At 47.9% G+C, this 14,645-nt stretch overlaps 1 protein-coding gene across 6 annotated transcripts in view; it reads left to right on the forward strand.

Annotated features, from left to right (window-relative positions):
- LOC110493284 (R3H domain-containing protein 2) overlaps nt 1-7,572 on the forward strand; it is a 91,197-nt gene extending 83,625 nt beyond the window's left edge. For all 6 annotated transcript variants that reach the window (XM_036950838.1, XM_036950840.1, XM_036950843.1 and 3 more), the window contains 3 exons: nt 2,641-2,735; nt 5,005-5,089; nt 7,096-7,572. In XM_036950838.1, the coding sequence (XP_036806733.1) occupies nt 2,641-2,735; nt 5,005-5,089; nt 7,096-7,469 (554 nt within the window). In that variant the 3' untranslated portion in view covers nt 7,470-7,572. The remainder of the gene's footprint in view (nt 1-2,640; nt 2,736-5,004; nt 5,090-7,095) is intronic.
- Nucleotides 7,573-14,645: the final 7,073 nt, after the last annotated feature.

Here is a 14,645-nt window from a genome sequence, read left to right on the forward strand (position 1 = left end):
GAAATAAAAGCTAAAATAAAGCATTCTCTCTTCTATTATTCTGACATTTCATATTCTTAAAATAAAGTGGTGATCCTAACTGACCTAAAACAGGGAATGTTTACTAGGATTAAATGTCAGGAAGGGTGAAAAACTGAGTTTAAATGTATTTGGTTAATTAAGGTGTATGTAAACTACAGACTTCAACTGTATATGCACCAGTCTGGCTCGTTGCGAACTGTGTGAAGACCATTTCTTCCTAACATAGACCGTAATTCATTTGCCGAAATTGTACGTAATTATGACATAACATTGAAGGTTGTGCAATGTAACAGCAATATTTAGACATAGGGTTGCCACTCGTTCGATAAAATACATAAAATACAGAATGGTTCCGTTCACTGAAAGAATAAACGTTTTGTTTCAAAATTATAGTTTCCGGTTTTGACCATATTAATGACCTAATGCTCGTATTTCTGTCTGTTTTTATTATATTATAATTAAGACTATGATTTAATATTTGATAGAGCAATCTGACTGAGCAGTGGTAGGCAGCAGCAGGCTCGTAAGCATGGTTGAAGCACAGTGCTGTCAATGACTTCAAGCCCATCAACTCCAGAGATTAGGCTGGCAATGAGGAACTTAAACGTTAGCTTTTTTACATGGCACATATTGCACTTTTACTTTCTTCTCCAACACTGTGTTTTTGTGTTATTTAAACCAAATTGAACATGTTTCATTATTTATTTGAGGCTAAATTGATTTTATTTATGTATTATATGAAGTTAAAATAAGTGTTCATTCAGTATTGTTGTAATTGTCATTATTTCAAATACATATATATATATAAATATAAATCGCCGATTTAATCGGTGTCTGCTTTTTTTGGTCCTCCAATAATCGGTATCGGCGTTGAAAAATCATAATTGTTTGACCTCTATTAAAAATGATAACTTTTAAATATATATATATTTTTTACATTTGTATTATTCACTGAGGAGGATGGTCCTCCCCTTGCGCTTCTGAGGAACCTACACACAGGTTTGTTAAAACACAGGTCTGTTATTCCTGGCATTGAGAGATGAGTCCCAGCCAACTCCTGGTTCTCGCTCTTTCACCCACTTCCACAGTTACCCCTTCACACAGTGACCCCTTCACACAGTGACCCCTTCACACAGTGACCCCTTCATGATGAGCTGTCCATGTTGTTTTTGACCAGCCACCAGCAGGCCCTGAGAACCTAACTCACTTTACCCACATGGCTGCGCCCCCCCTACACACACACACACAGACACACACACACACAGACACACACACACACACATCACACCACCTTGCCTAGCTTGCTCTTTCACCTACACATCCATCTTCACACACTGCCTCAGCTGACCGTTTACACTCTACACACACAGACACACAGGTATCCTGGCCTTTCACAGACACACAGGTATCCTGGCCTTTCACAGACACACATATATCCTGGCCTTTCACAGACACACTATTATCCTGGCCTTTCAGATACAGTTATCCTGGCCTTTCACAGACACACAGTTATCCTGGCCTTTCACAGACACAGTTATCCTGGCCTTTCACAGACACACAGACACACAGTTATCCTGGCCTTTCAGACACACCTTTATCCTGGCCTTTCACAGATACAGTTATCCTGGCCTTTCACAGACACACAGACACACAGTTATCCTGGCCTTTCACAGACACACAGACACACCTTTATCCTGGCCTTTCAGACACACCTTTATCCTGGCCTTTCACAGATACAGTTATCCTGGCCTTTCACAGACACACAGTTATCCTGGCCTTTCACAGACACACAGACACACCTTTATCCTGGCCTTTCACGGATACAGTTATCCTGGCCTTTCAGACACTCAGTTATCCTGGCCTTTCACAGACACACAGTTATCCTGGCCTGTCACAGTCACCAAGTTATCCTGGCCTTTCACAGTCACCAAGTTATCCTGGCCTGTCACAGTCACCAAGTTATCCTGGCCTTTCACAGTCACCAAGTTATCCTGGCCTGTCACAGTCACCAAGTTATCCTGGCCTTTCACAGACACACAGTTATCCTGGCCTTTCACAGACACACAGTTATCCTGGCCTTTCACAGACACACAGTTATCCTGGCCTTTCAGTCACACCGTTATCCTGGCCTTTCACAGAAACACAGTTATCCTGGCCTGTCACAGTCACCAAGTTATCCTGGCCTTTCACAGACACACATTTATCCTGATCTTTCACAGACGCACCGTTATCCTAGCCTTTCACCTAAAAACAGACAAACCGTTATCCTGGCCTATCACTAACTCACAGACACACCGTTATCCTAGCCTTTCACAGACACACAGTTACCCTGGCCTGTCCCAGTCACATAGTTATCCTGGCCTTTCAGACACACAGTTATCCTGGCCTTTCAGACACACAGTTATCCTGGCCTTTCACAGACACACCGTTATCCTGGCCTTTCAGATACACAGTTATCCTGACCTTTCACCTACACACAGATACATCCTTATCCTGGCCTTTCACAGACACATCTCTCACCAACTTGCCCAGCTAACCCTTTAAACCCATGTTCACTTTTTGATTCTGGCTCACACACATTTCATATTTCAGTTTGTGTCCTGTGCCGTGTGTGTGCAGGTGACGGGTGCTACTCTCTGTTGGGCCAGCCTCTCCAGTACAGCCTCGGTCCTTCTCCTCTCATCCACAGCCAGACCAATTACAGCTCACATCAGGTACTGTGTCTCTCTTTCTCCTTCCCTCCATCCCTCTCTCGTCTCTGTTCCGGGCCTCCGCGTCCCTTCAAGTGTAGCCTATAACCTATAACCAGCCTATAACTAGCCTATAACCTAAAACCAGCCTATAACCAGCCTATAACCTATAACCAGCCTATAACCTATAACCAGCCCATAACCAGCCTATAACTAGCCTATAACCTATAACTAGCCTATAACCTATAACCAGCCTATAACCTATAACCAGCCTATAACCAGCCTATAACCTATAACCAGCATATAACTAGCCTATAACCTATAACCAGCCTATAACTAGCCTATAACCTAAAACTAGCCTATAACCAGCCTATAACCTATAACCAGCATATAACTAGCCTATAACCTATAACCAGCATATAACTAGCCTACAACCTCTAACCAGCATATAACTAGCCTATAACCTATAACCAGCCTATAACTAGCCTATAACCTATAACTAGCCTATAACCTATAATCAGCCTATAACTAGCCTATAACTAGCCTATAACCTATAACTAGCCTATAACTAGCCTATAACCTATAACCAGCCTATAACTAGCCTATAACCTATAACTAGCCTATAACCTATAACTAGCCTATAACCTATAACCAGCATATAACTAGCCTATAACCTATAACTAGCCTATAACCTATAACCAGCCTATAACTAGCCTATAACCTATAACTAGCCTATAACCAGCCTATAACCTATAACCAGCATATAACTAGCCTATAACTTATAACCAGCCTATAACTAGCCTATAACCTATAACTAGCCTATAACCTATAACCAGCCTATAACTAGCCTATAACCTATAACTAGCCTATAACCTATAACTAGCCTATAACCTATAACTAGCCTATAACCTATAACCAGCCTATAACTAGCCTATAACCTATAACCAGCCTATAACCTATAACCAGCATATAACCTATAACTAGCCTATAACCTATAACTAACCTATAACTAGCCTATAACTAACCTATAACTAGCCTATAACCAGCCTATAACTAGCCTATAACTAGCCTATAACCTATAACTAGCCTATAACCTATAACTAGCCTATAACCTATAACCAGCCTATAACTAGCCTATAACCTATAACCAGCCTATAACTAGCCTATAACCTATAACCAGCCTATAACTAGCCTATAACCTATAACCAGCCTATAACTAGCCTATAACCTATAACCAGCCTATAACTAGCCTATAACCTATAACCAGCCTATAACTAGCCTATAACCTATAACCAGCATATAACTAGCCTACAACCTCTAACCAGCATATAACTAGCCTATAACCTATAACCAGCCTATAACTAGCCTATAACCTATAACTAGCCTATAACCTATAATCAGCCTATAACTAGCCTATAACTAGCCTATAACCTATAACTAGCCTATAACTAGCCTATAACCTATAACCAGCCTATAACTAGCCTATAACCTATAACTAGCCTATAACCTATAACTAGCCTATAACCTATAACCAGCATATAACTAGCCTATAACCTATAACTAGCCTATAACCTATAACCAGCCTATAACTAGCCTATAACCTATAACTAGCCTATAACCAGCCTATAACCTATAACCAGCATATAACTAGCCTATAACCTATAACCAGCCTATAACTAGCCTATAACCTATAACTAGCCTATAACCTATAACCAGCCTATAACTAGCCTATAACCTATAACCAGCCTATAACTAGCCTATAACCTATAACCAGCCTATAACCTATAACCAGCATATAACCTATAACTAGCCTATAACCTATAACTAACCTATAACTAGCCTATAACTAACCTATAACTAGCCTATAACCTATAACCAGCCTATAACTAGCCTATAACCTATAACCAGCCTATAACTAGCCTATAACCTATAACCAGCCTATAACTAGCCTATAACCTATAACCAGCCTATAACTAGCCTATAACCTATAACCAGCCTATAACTAGCCTATAACCTATAACCAGCCTATAACTAGCCTATAACCTATAACCAGCCTATAACTAGCCTATAACCTATAACCAGCCTATAACTAGCCTATAACCTATAACTAGCCTATAACTAGCCTATAACCTATAACCAGCATATAACTAGCCTACAACCTCTAACCAGCATATAACTAGCCTATAACCTATAACCAGCCTATAACTAGCCTATAACCTATAACCTATAACTAGCCTATAACCTATAACTAGCCTATAACCTGCTTGACCCTGGTGCTGTTGATGCGTTTCAGAGCCAGGTAGGAATGAAGCATGGGGCGAGAGGGAAGAGACAGACGCTGAAGTCTCAATCTACAGACCTGGGGACCACTGACGTAGGTAAGACATCAGACTTCTTCATTACAGTGCATACTCTAGATCTACAGACTATCTTATGCTTTCACCATCACACACACACACACACACACACACACACACACACCACACATACACACACACCACACACCACACATACCACACATACACACACACACACACACATACACACACACACACACACACTCATATCACACACACCACACACACATACCACACATACCACACACACACACATACCACACATACCACACACACACACTCATAACACACACTCATATCACACACACACACAGACACACACACACACACATACCACACATACCACACCACACACACATACCACACACACACACACATACCACACGTACACACACACACACACACACACACACACACACACACACATACATACACACACACACATACCACACACACACACACAAATACCACACACACCACACACACACACACACACACACAAATACCACACACATACCACACACACAAATACCTCACACACATACCACACACACAAATACCACACACACACACACATACCTCACACACACATACCTCACACACACATACCTCACACACACATACCACACATACACACACATATCACACACACACACACACAAATACCACACACATACCACACACACACACACACACAAATACCACACACATACCACACACATACCACACACAAATACCTCACACACATACCACACACACACACACACACATACCACACACACAAATACCACACACAAATACCTCACACACACACATACCTCACACACACATACCACACACACACATACCACACACACACACACATACCTCACACACATATCACACATACACATACCACACACACACACACATACCACACACACACAAATACCACACACACATACCACACACACACACATACCACACAAACACACATACCACACATACACATACCACACACACACATACACACATGCCACACATACACACACACAAATACCACACACACGCATACCACACACACACACACACATACCACACACATACCACACACACATACCACACAAATACCTCACACACATACCACACACACAAATACCTCACACACATACCACACACACACACACACTCACACACATACCACACACACACACACACAAATACCTCACACACATACCACACACACAAATACCTCACACACATACCACACACACACTCACACACATACCACACACACACACACACACACACACACACACACACACACACACACACACACATACCACACACACAAATACCACACACACACACACACCTCACACACACATACCACACACACACACCACACACACACATACCACACACACACATACCTCACACACACATACCACACACACACACATACCACACATACACATACCACACACACACATACACACGCCACACATACACACACACAAATACCACACACACACATACCACACACACACACACATACCACACATACACATACCACACACACACACAAATACCACACATACACATACCACACACACACATACCACACACACATACCACATACCACACACACACATACCACATACCACACACACACACACACACACACATACCACACACACACATACCTCACATACACATACCACACATTCCACACACACACATACCACACACACAAATACCTCACACACATACCTCACACACACATACCACACACACACATACCTCACATACACATACCACACATACCACACACACACATACCACACACACAAATACCTCACACACACATACCACACACACAAATACAAATGCTTGATCTTTATTTGTCCTTTATTATACCAGGCAGGTCAATTAATAATACACTTTTATTGACAGTGACTGACTGGAATAGGTCTGAATGTATTCATTCAGTTGTTGTATGAAAGTTATATTAGTGTCTTGTCTGACCTCTGTCTTCCTGTCTCCAGTGGTGAGTCGGGTGCTGGAGGTGACAGATCTCCCAGAGGGCATCAGTCGCCCTGAGGCTGAGAAGCTCTTCAACCAGCTGTCCATGTGCGGTGCGAAGATCCAGTGGCTCAAGGATCCGGTGGCGGGGGGCCGTGGAGGCTACGGTTGCCCAGGAGGGCATCGTGGTCCTGGGGCTGGGATGGGGCCTGGAGGGGGGAAGGGCGACGGCAGCGACCCGGCTCACCTCTACACGGTGGTGGCTGTGTTCCCTTCCACCATGGCTGCACAGAGTGCTTCCTTCAAACTCAACAACAGTGGGGCGAGCCTCTTCAAACTGAGGGCCGCCAAAAAGAACTATGACCTAAGAGTCCTGGAGAGGGCCAGCTCCCAGTGAAAAGGAAGAGGAGGGGAGAGGGCCAGCTCCCAGTGAAAAGGAAGAGGAGGGGAGAGGGCCAGTGAAAAGGAAGAGGGGAGAGGGCCAGCTCCCAGTGAAAAGGAAGAGTCCTGGAGAGGGCCAGCTCCCAGTGAAAAGGAAGAGGAGGGGAGAGGGCCAGCTCCCAGTGAAAAGGAAGAGGAGGGGAGAGGGCCAGCTCCCAGTGAAAAGGAAGAGGAGGGGAGAGGGCCAGCTCCCAGTGAAAAGGAAGAGGAGGGGAGAGGGCCAGCTCCCAGTGAAAATAAAGAGTCCTGGAGAGGGCCAGCTCCCAGTGAAAAGGAAGAGGAGGGGAGAGGGCCAGCTCCCAGTGAAAAGGAAGAGGAGGAGAGAGGGCCAGCTCCCAGTGAAAAGGAAGAGGAGGGGGAGAGGGCCAGCTCCCAGTGAAAAGGAAGATGAGGGGAGAAGGGACTTCTGAAGTAGGACTGAGGGGACTGAGCAGTTTGGACGGACAGGAAAGGGGGACAAGACGTCTCACGTTAAGGGGGACAAGACGTCGCAAGTGAACACAGAACACAAACTGAGAAGATGGTGTTTGCGAAATATGAAAATATATTTTCATTTTCAATTGTTTTGTTTTATATTATTGATACCTAAAGAGCACATAAGATACGCGAGCATGTGGATCACTGTTGCTGTGTATTTGTGCTAACATCCACGTCCATGCACAGACCGGCAACAGGGTCACGTGGCACTCCTGAACACACTGGACAGTCAACCTCAGTCCATCTTTCCCCTTCTCTCTCGCTTTCTCTCTCTATCTCGCTCTCTTTCTCTCTCTCTCTCTCGCTCTCTCTGGCTGACTTATTTAAACGTTCATATGCACAGTTGCTCTCTTTCTTTTATCTTTCTCTCCTACCCCAACTCTCTATTTAGCCAATTGTCTCATACTCTGTCATGCTCTCGTTCTCTCTGCACATTCTCTAACTGCTCTCACCTGCTTTCTGTTGGCCTTTATACTGCTGTTGTGGGTTTCTGTATATCGCTGTTTTTCTCAGAAGAGTATTGTTCTTTTTTGGTTCTATATATATTTATATAAGTGACTTATGGAATTTAATGAATTATATATTCAGTGACCTTTTCAGTGGATAAGTTTACCCCGTTCTACCTACCTCACCAGCCCAACTACCCCCTCCTCACCTACCTCACCAGCCCAACTTACCCCATCCTCACCAGCCCAACTACCCCCTCCTCACCTACCTCACCAGCCCAACTACCCCCTCCTCACCTACCTCACCAGCCCAACTACCCCCTCCTCACCTACCTCACCAGCCCAACTACCCCCTCCTCACCTACCTCACCAGCCCAACTACCCCCTCCTCACCTACCTCACCAGCCCAACTACCCCCTCCTCACCTACCTCACCAGCCCAACTTACCCCATCCTCACCAGCCCAATTTACCCCATCCTCACCAGCCCAACTTACCCCCTCCTCACCAGCCCAACTTACCCCCTCCTCACCAGCCCAACTTACCCCCTCCTCACCAGCCCAACTTACCCCATCCTCACCAGCCCAACTTACCCCCTCCTCACCAGCCCAACTTACCCCCTCCTCACCAGCCCAACTTACCCCCTTCTCACCAGCCCAACTTACCCCCTTCTCACCAGCCCAACTTACCCCCTTCTCACTAGCCCAACTTACCCCCTCCTCACCTACCCTACCAGCCCAACTTACCCCCTCCTCACCAGCCCAACTTACCCCCTCCTCACCTACCTCACCAGCCCCACTTAACCCCTCCTCACCTACCTCACCAGCCCAACTTACCCCCTCCTCACCAGCCCAACTACCCCCTCCTCACCTACTTCACCAGCCCAACTACCCCCTCCTCACCTACTTCACCAGCCCAACTACCCCCTCCTCACCTACTTCACCAGCCCAACTTAACCCCTCCTCACCTACCTCACCAGCCCAACTTACCCCCTCCTCACCAGCCCAACTACCCCCTCCTCACCTACCTCACTAGCCCAACTTACCCCCTCCTCACCTACCTCACCAACCCAACTTACCCCCTCCTCACCTACCTCACCAGCCCAACTTACCCCCTCCTCACCTACCTCACCAGCCCAACTTACCCCCTCCTCACCTACCTCACCAGCCCAACTTACCCCATTTTCCCATACGCCACCAGCCCAACTAACCCTGTCCTAGCCTACCTCACCAGCCCAACTTACCCTGTCCTAGCCTACCTCACCAGCCCAACTTACCCTGTCCTAGCCTACCTCACCAGCCCAACTAACCCTGTCCTAGCCTCCCTCACCAGCCCAACTTACCCTGTCCTAGCCTCCCTCACCAGCCCAACTTACCCTGTCCTAGCCTACCTCACCAGCCCAACTAACCCTGTCCTAGCCTCTCTCACCAGCCCAACTTACCCTGTCCTAGCCTACCTCACCAGCCCAACTTACCCTGTCCTAGCCTACCTCACCAGCCCAACTAACCCTGTCCTAGCCTCTCTCACCAGCCCAACTTACCCTGTCCTAGCCTCTCTCACCAGCCCAACTAACCCTGTCCTAGCCTCTCTCACCAGCCCAACTTACCCTGTCCTAGCCTACCTCACCAGCCCAACTAACCCTGTCCTAGCCTACCTCACCAGCCCAACTTACCCTGTCCTAGCCTCCCTCACCAGCCCAACTAACCCTGTCCTAGCCTCCCTCACCAGCCCAACTTACCCTGTCCTAGCCTACCTCACCAGCCCAACTTACCCTGTCCTAGCCTACCTCACCAGCCCAACTTACCCTGTCCTAGCCTACCTCACCAGCCCAACTTACCCTGTCCTAGCCTACCTCACCAGCCCAACTAACCCTGTCCTAGCCTCCCTCACCAGCCCAACTTACCCTGTCCTAGCCTACCTCACCAGCCCAACTAACCCTGTCCTAGCCTCCCTCACCAGCCCAACTTACCCTGTCCTAGCCTACCTCACCAGCCCAACTAACCCTGTCCTAGCCTCTATCACCAGCCCAACTTACCCTGTCCTAGCCTACCTCACCAGCTCAACTAACCCTGTCCTAGCCTACCTCACCAGCCCAACTTACCCTGTCCTAGCCTCCCTCACCAGCCCAACTAACCCTGTCCTAGCCTCCCTCACCAGCCCAACTTACCCTGTCCTAGCCTACCTCACCAGCCCAACTAACCCTGTCCTAGCCTACCTCACCAGCCCAACTAACCCTGTCCAAGCCTACCTCACCAGCCCAACTTACCCTGTCCTAGCCTACCTCACCAGCCCAACTTACGCTGTCCTAGCCTACCTCACCAGCCCAACTTACCCTGTCCTAGCCTACCTCACCAGCCCAACTAACCCTGTCCTAGCCTCCCTCACCAGCCCAACTTACCCTGTCCTAGCCTCCCTCACCAGCCCAACTTACCCTGTCCTAGCCTACCTCACCAGCCCAACTAACCCTGTCCTAGCCTCTCTCACCAGCCCAACTTACCCTGTCCTAGCCTACCTCACCAGCCCAACTTACCCTGTCCTAGCCTACCTCACCAGCCCAACTAACCCTGTCCTAGCCTCTCTCACCAGCCCAACTTACCCTGTCCTAGCCTACCTCACCAGCCCAACTAACCCTGTCCTAGCCTCTCTCACCAGCCCAACTTACCCTGTCCTAGCCTACCTCACCAGCCCAACTTACCCTGTCCTAGCCTCCCTCACCAGCCCAACTAACCCTGTCCTAGCCTCCCTCACCAGCCCAACTTACCCTGTCCTAGCCTACCTCACCAGCCCAACTTACCCTGTCCTAGCCTACCTCACCAGCCCAACTTACCCTGTCCTAGCCTACCTCACCAGCCCAACTTACCCTGTCCTAGCCTACCTCACCAGCCCAACTAACCCTGTCCTAGCCTCCCTCACCAGCCCAACTTACCCTGTCCTAGCCTACCTCACCAGCCCAACTAACCCTGTCCTAGCCTCCCTCACCAGCCCAACTTACCCTGTCCTAGCCTACCTCACCAGCCCAACTAACCCTGTCCTAGCCTCTCTCACCAGCCCAACTTACCCTGTCCTAGCCTACCTCACCAGCTCAACTAACCCTGTCCTAGCCTACCTCACCAGCCCAACTTACCCTGTCCTAGCCTCCCTCACCAGCCCAACTAACCCTGTCCTAGCCTCCCTCACCAGCCCAACTTACCCTGTCCTAGCCTACCTCACCAGCCCAACTTACCCTGTCCTAGCCTACCTCACCAGCCCAACTAACCCTGTCCTAGCCTCCCTCACCAGCCCAACTTACCCTGTCCTAGCCTACCTCACCAGCCCAACTTACCCTGTCCTAGCCTACCTCACCAGCCCAACTAACCCTGTCCTAGCCTACCTCACCAACCCAACTAACCCTGTCCTAGCCTCCCTCACCAGCCCAACTTACCCTGTCCTAGCCTCCCTCACCAGCCCAACTTACCCTGTCCTAGCCTACCTCACCAGCCCAACTAACCCTGTCCTAGCCTCCCTCACCAGCCCAACTAACCCTGTCCAAGCCTACCTCACCAGCCCAACTTACCCTGTCCTAGCCTCCCTCACCAGCCCAACTTACCCTGTCCTAGCCTACCTCACCAGCCCAACTTACCCTGTCCTAGCCTCCCTCACCAGCCCAACTTACCCTGTCCTAGCCTCCCTCACCAGCCCAACTTACCCTGTCCTAGCCTACCTCACCAGCCCAACTAACCCTGTCCTAGCCTACCTCACCAGCCCAACTAACCCTGTCCAAGCCTACCTCACCAGCCCAACTTACCCTGTCCTAGCCTCCCTCACCAGCCCAACTTACCCTGTCCTAGCCTACCTCACCAGCCCAACTAACCCTGTCCTAGCCTCCCTCACCAGCCCAACTAACCCTGTCCAAGCCTACCTCACCAGTCCAACTTACCCTGTCCTAGCCTCCCTCACCAGCCCAACTTACCCTGTCCTAGCCTACCTCACCAGCCCAACTTACCCTGTCCAAGCCTACCTCACCAGCCCAACTTACCCTGTCCTAGCCTCCCTCACCAGCCCAACTTACCCTGTCCTAGCCTCCCTCACCAGCCCAACTTACCCTGTCCTAGCCTCCCTCACCAGCCCAACTTACCCTGTCCTAGCCTACCTCACCAGCCCAACTAACCCTGTCCTAGCCTACCTCACCAGCCCAACTTACCCTGTCCTAGCCTACCTCACCAGCCCAACTAACCCTGTCCAAGCCTACCCTTGCAGCACCACCTTACCCTATTCTCCCGGTGCCATGACCCCACTCTCCCCTCATTGTGCTTCTGTTTTTCGGTGACAGCTGTGCAGAGCGTACCAGAAGAAGTAGTTAAAAGTGCATAATGTCTATTGTACATTTGATTTAATCAGTTTTTTTTTTTTTTTTTGTTTAAAAAAAAGATATATATTAAAAGCAGAGAAAAAAAATCTATAGAAATTGTTCCTGTGTTTGTGTTGCAATGATTTGAACACATCCGGAGGATTTGGATGTGAGTGGAATTTATTTTATCAATTTGATTTATATCTAATCTCCGTAAATACACACAAGTTCAAATCACAGGATGTATATGTCTGTTTACACAACACATTCTTCCATCTATGCCATGGTGTAATGGATGTGAAACGGCTAGCTTAGTTAGCGGTGGTACGCGCTAAATAGCGTTTCAATCGGTGACGTCACTTGCTCTGAGACCTTGAAGTAGTGGTTCCCCTTTGCTCTGCAAGAGCCGTGGCTTTTGTGGAGCGATGGGTAACGATGCTTCGTGGTGTGACTGTTGTTGATGTGTGCAGAGGGTCCCTGGTTCGCGCCCGGGTATGGGCGAGGGGACGGTCTAAAGTTATACTGTTACAATGGCATAAAATAGAACATTGTGTATTCTATATTTTTATGTTCTAACCCTTCTAGAATCCTAAAGTGAGTCATCTGTTGTCGTTACGCTAGTGTCGTCATCTGTTGTCATCACGCTAGTGTCGTCATCTGTTGTCATCACGCTAGTGTCGACATCTGTTGTTATCACGCTAGTGTCGTCATCTGTTGTCATCACGCTAGTGTCAACATCTGTTGTCATCACGCTAGTGTCGTCATCTGTTGTCATCACGCTAGTGTCAACATCTGTTGTCATCACGCTAGTGTCGTCATCTGTTGTCATCACGCTAGTGTCGTCATCTGTTGTCATCACGCTAGTGTCAACATCTGTTGTCATCACGCTAGTGTCGTCATCTGTTGTCATCACGCTAGTGTCGACATCTGTTGTCATCACGCTAGTGTCAACATCTGTTGTCATCACGCTAGTGTCGTCATCTGTTGTCATCACGCTAGTGTCGACATCTGTTGTCATCACGCTAGTGTCGACATCTGTTGTCATCACGCTAGTGTCGTCATCTGTTGTCATCACGCTAGTGTCGACATCTGTTGTCGTTACGCTAGTGTCGTCATCTGTTGTCATCACGCTAGTGTCGACATCTGTTGTCATCACGCTAGTGTCGACATCTGTTGTCATCACGCTAGTGTCGACATCTGTTGTCATCACGCTAGTGTCAACATCTGTTGTCATCACGCTAGTGTCGACATCTGTTGTCATCACGCTAGTGTCGACATCTGTTGTCATCACGCTAGTGTCGACATCTCCAGCATCACTGGACCACTGTAATGACTTTGTACCCTTCCGAGGTGTGTGTGTGTGTGTGTGTTTTCAGGGTTAGGGATTAGGTTCAGGGTTTGGGGTTATGGTTAGGTTAGGGGTTAGAATCAGGGTTTGGGGTTAGGGGTTAGAATCAGGGTTTGGGGTTAGGGGTTAGAATCAGGGTTTGGGGTTATGGTTAGGTTCAGGGTTTGGGGTTAGGTTCAGGGTTTGGGGTTAGAATCAGGGTTTGGGGTTAGGGGTTAGAATCAGGGTTTGGGGTTAGGGGTTAGAATCAGGGTTTGGGGTTATGGTTAGGTTGAGGGTTTGGGGTTAGGTTCAGGGTTTGGGGTTTGGGGTTAGAATCAGGGTTTGGGGTTAGGGATTAGAATCAGGGTTTGGGGTTATGGTTAGGTTCAGGGTTTGGGGTTAGAATCAGGGTTTGGGGTTAGGGATTAGAATCAGGGTTTGGGGTTATGGTTAGGTTCGGGGTTAGAATCAGGGTTTGGGGTTATGGTTAGGTTAGGGGTTAGAATCAGGGTTTGGGGTTAGGGGTTAGAATCAGGGTTTGGGGTTATGGTTAG

Source organism: Oncorhynchus mykiss, chromosome 17 (assembly GCF_013265735.2).
Source record: "Oncorhynchus mykiss isolate Arlee chromosome 17, USDA_OmykA_1.1, whole genome shotgun sequence".
Classification (NCBI taxonomy): Eukaryota; Metazoa; Chordata; class Actinopteri; order Salmoniformes; family Salmonidae; genus Oncorhynchus; species Oncorhynchus mykiss.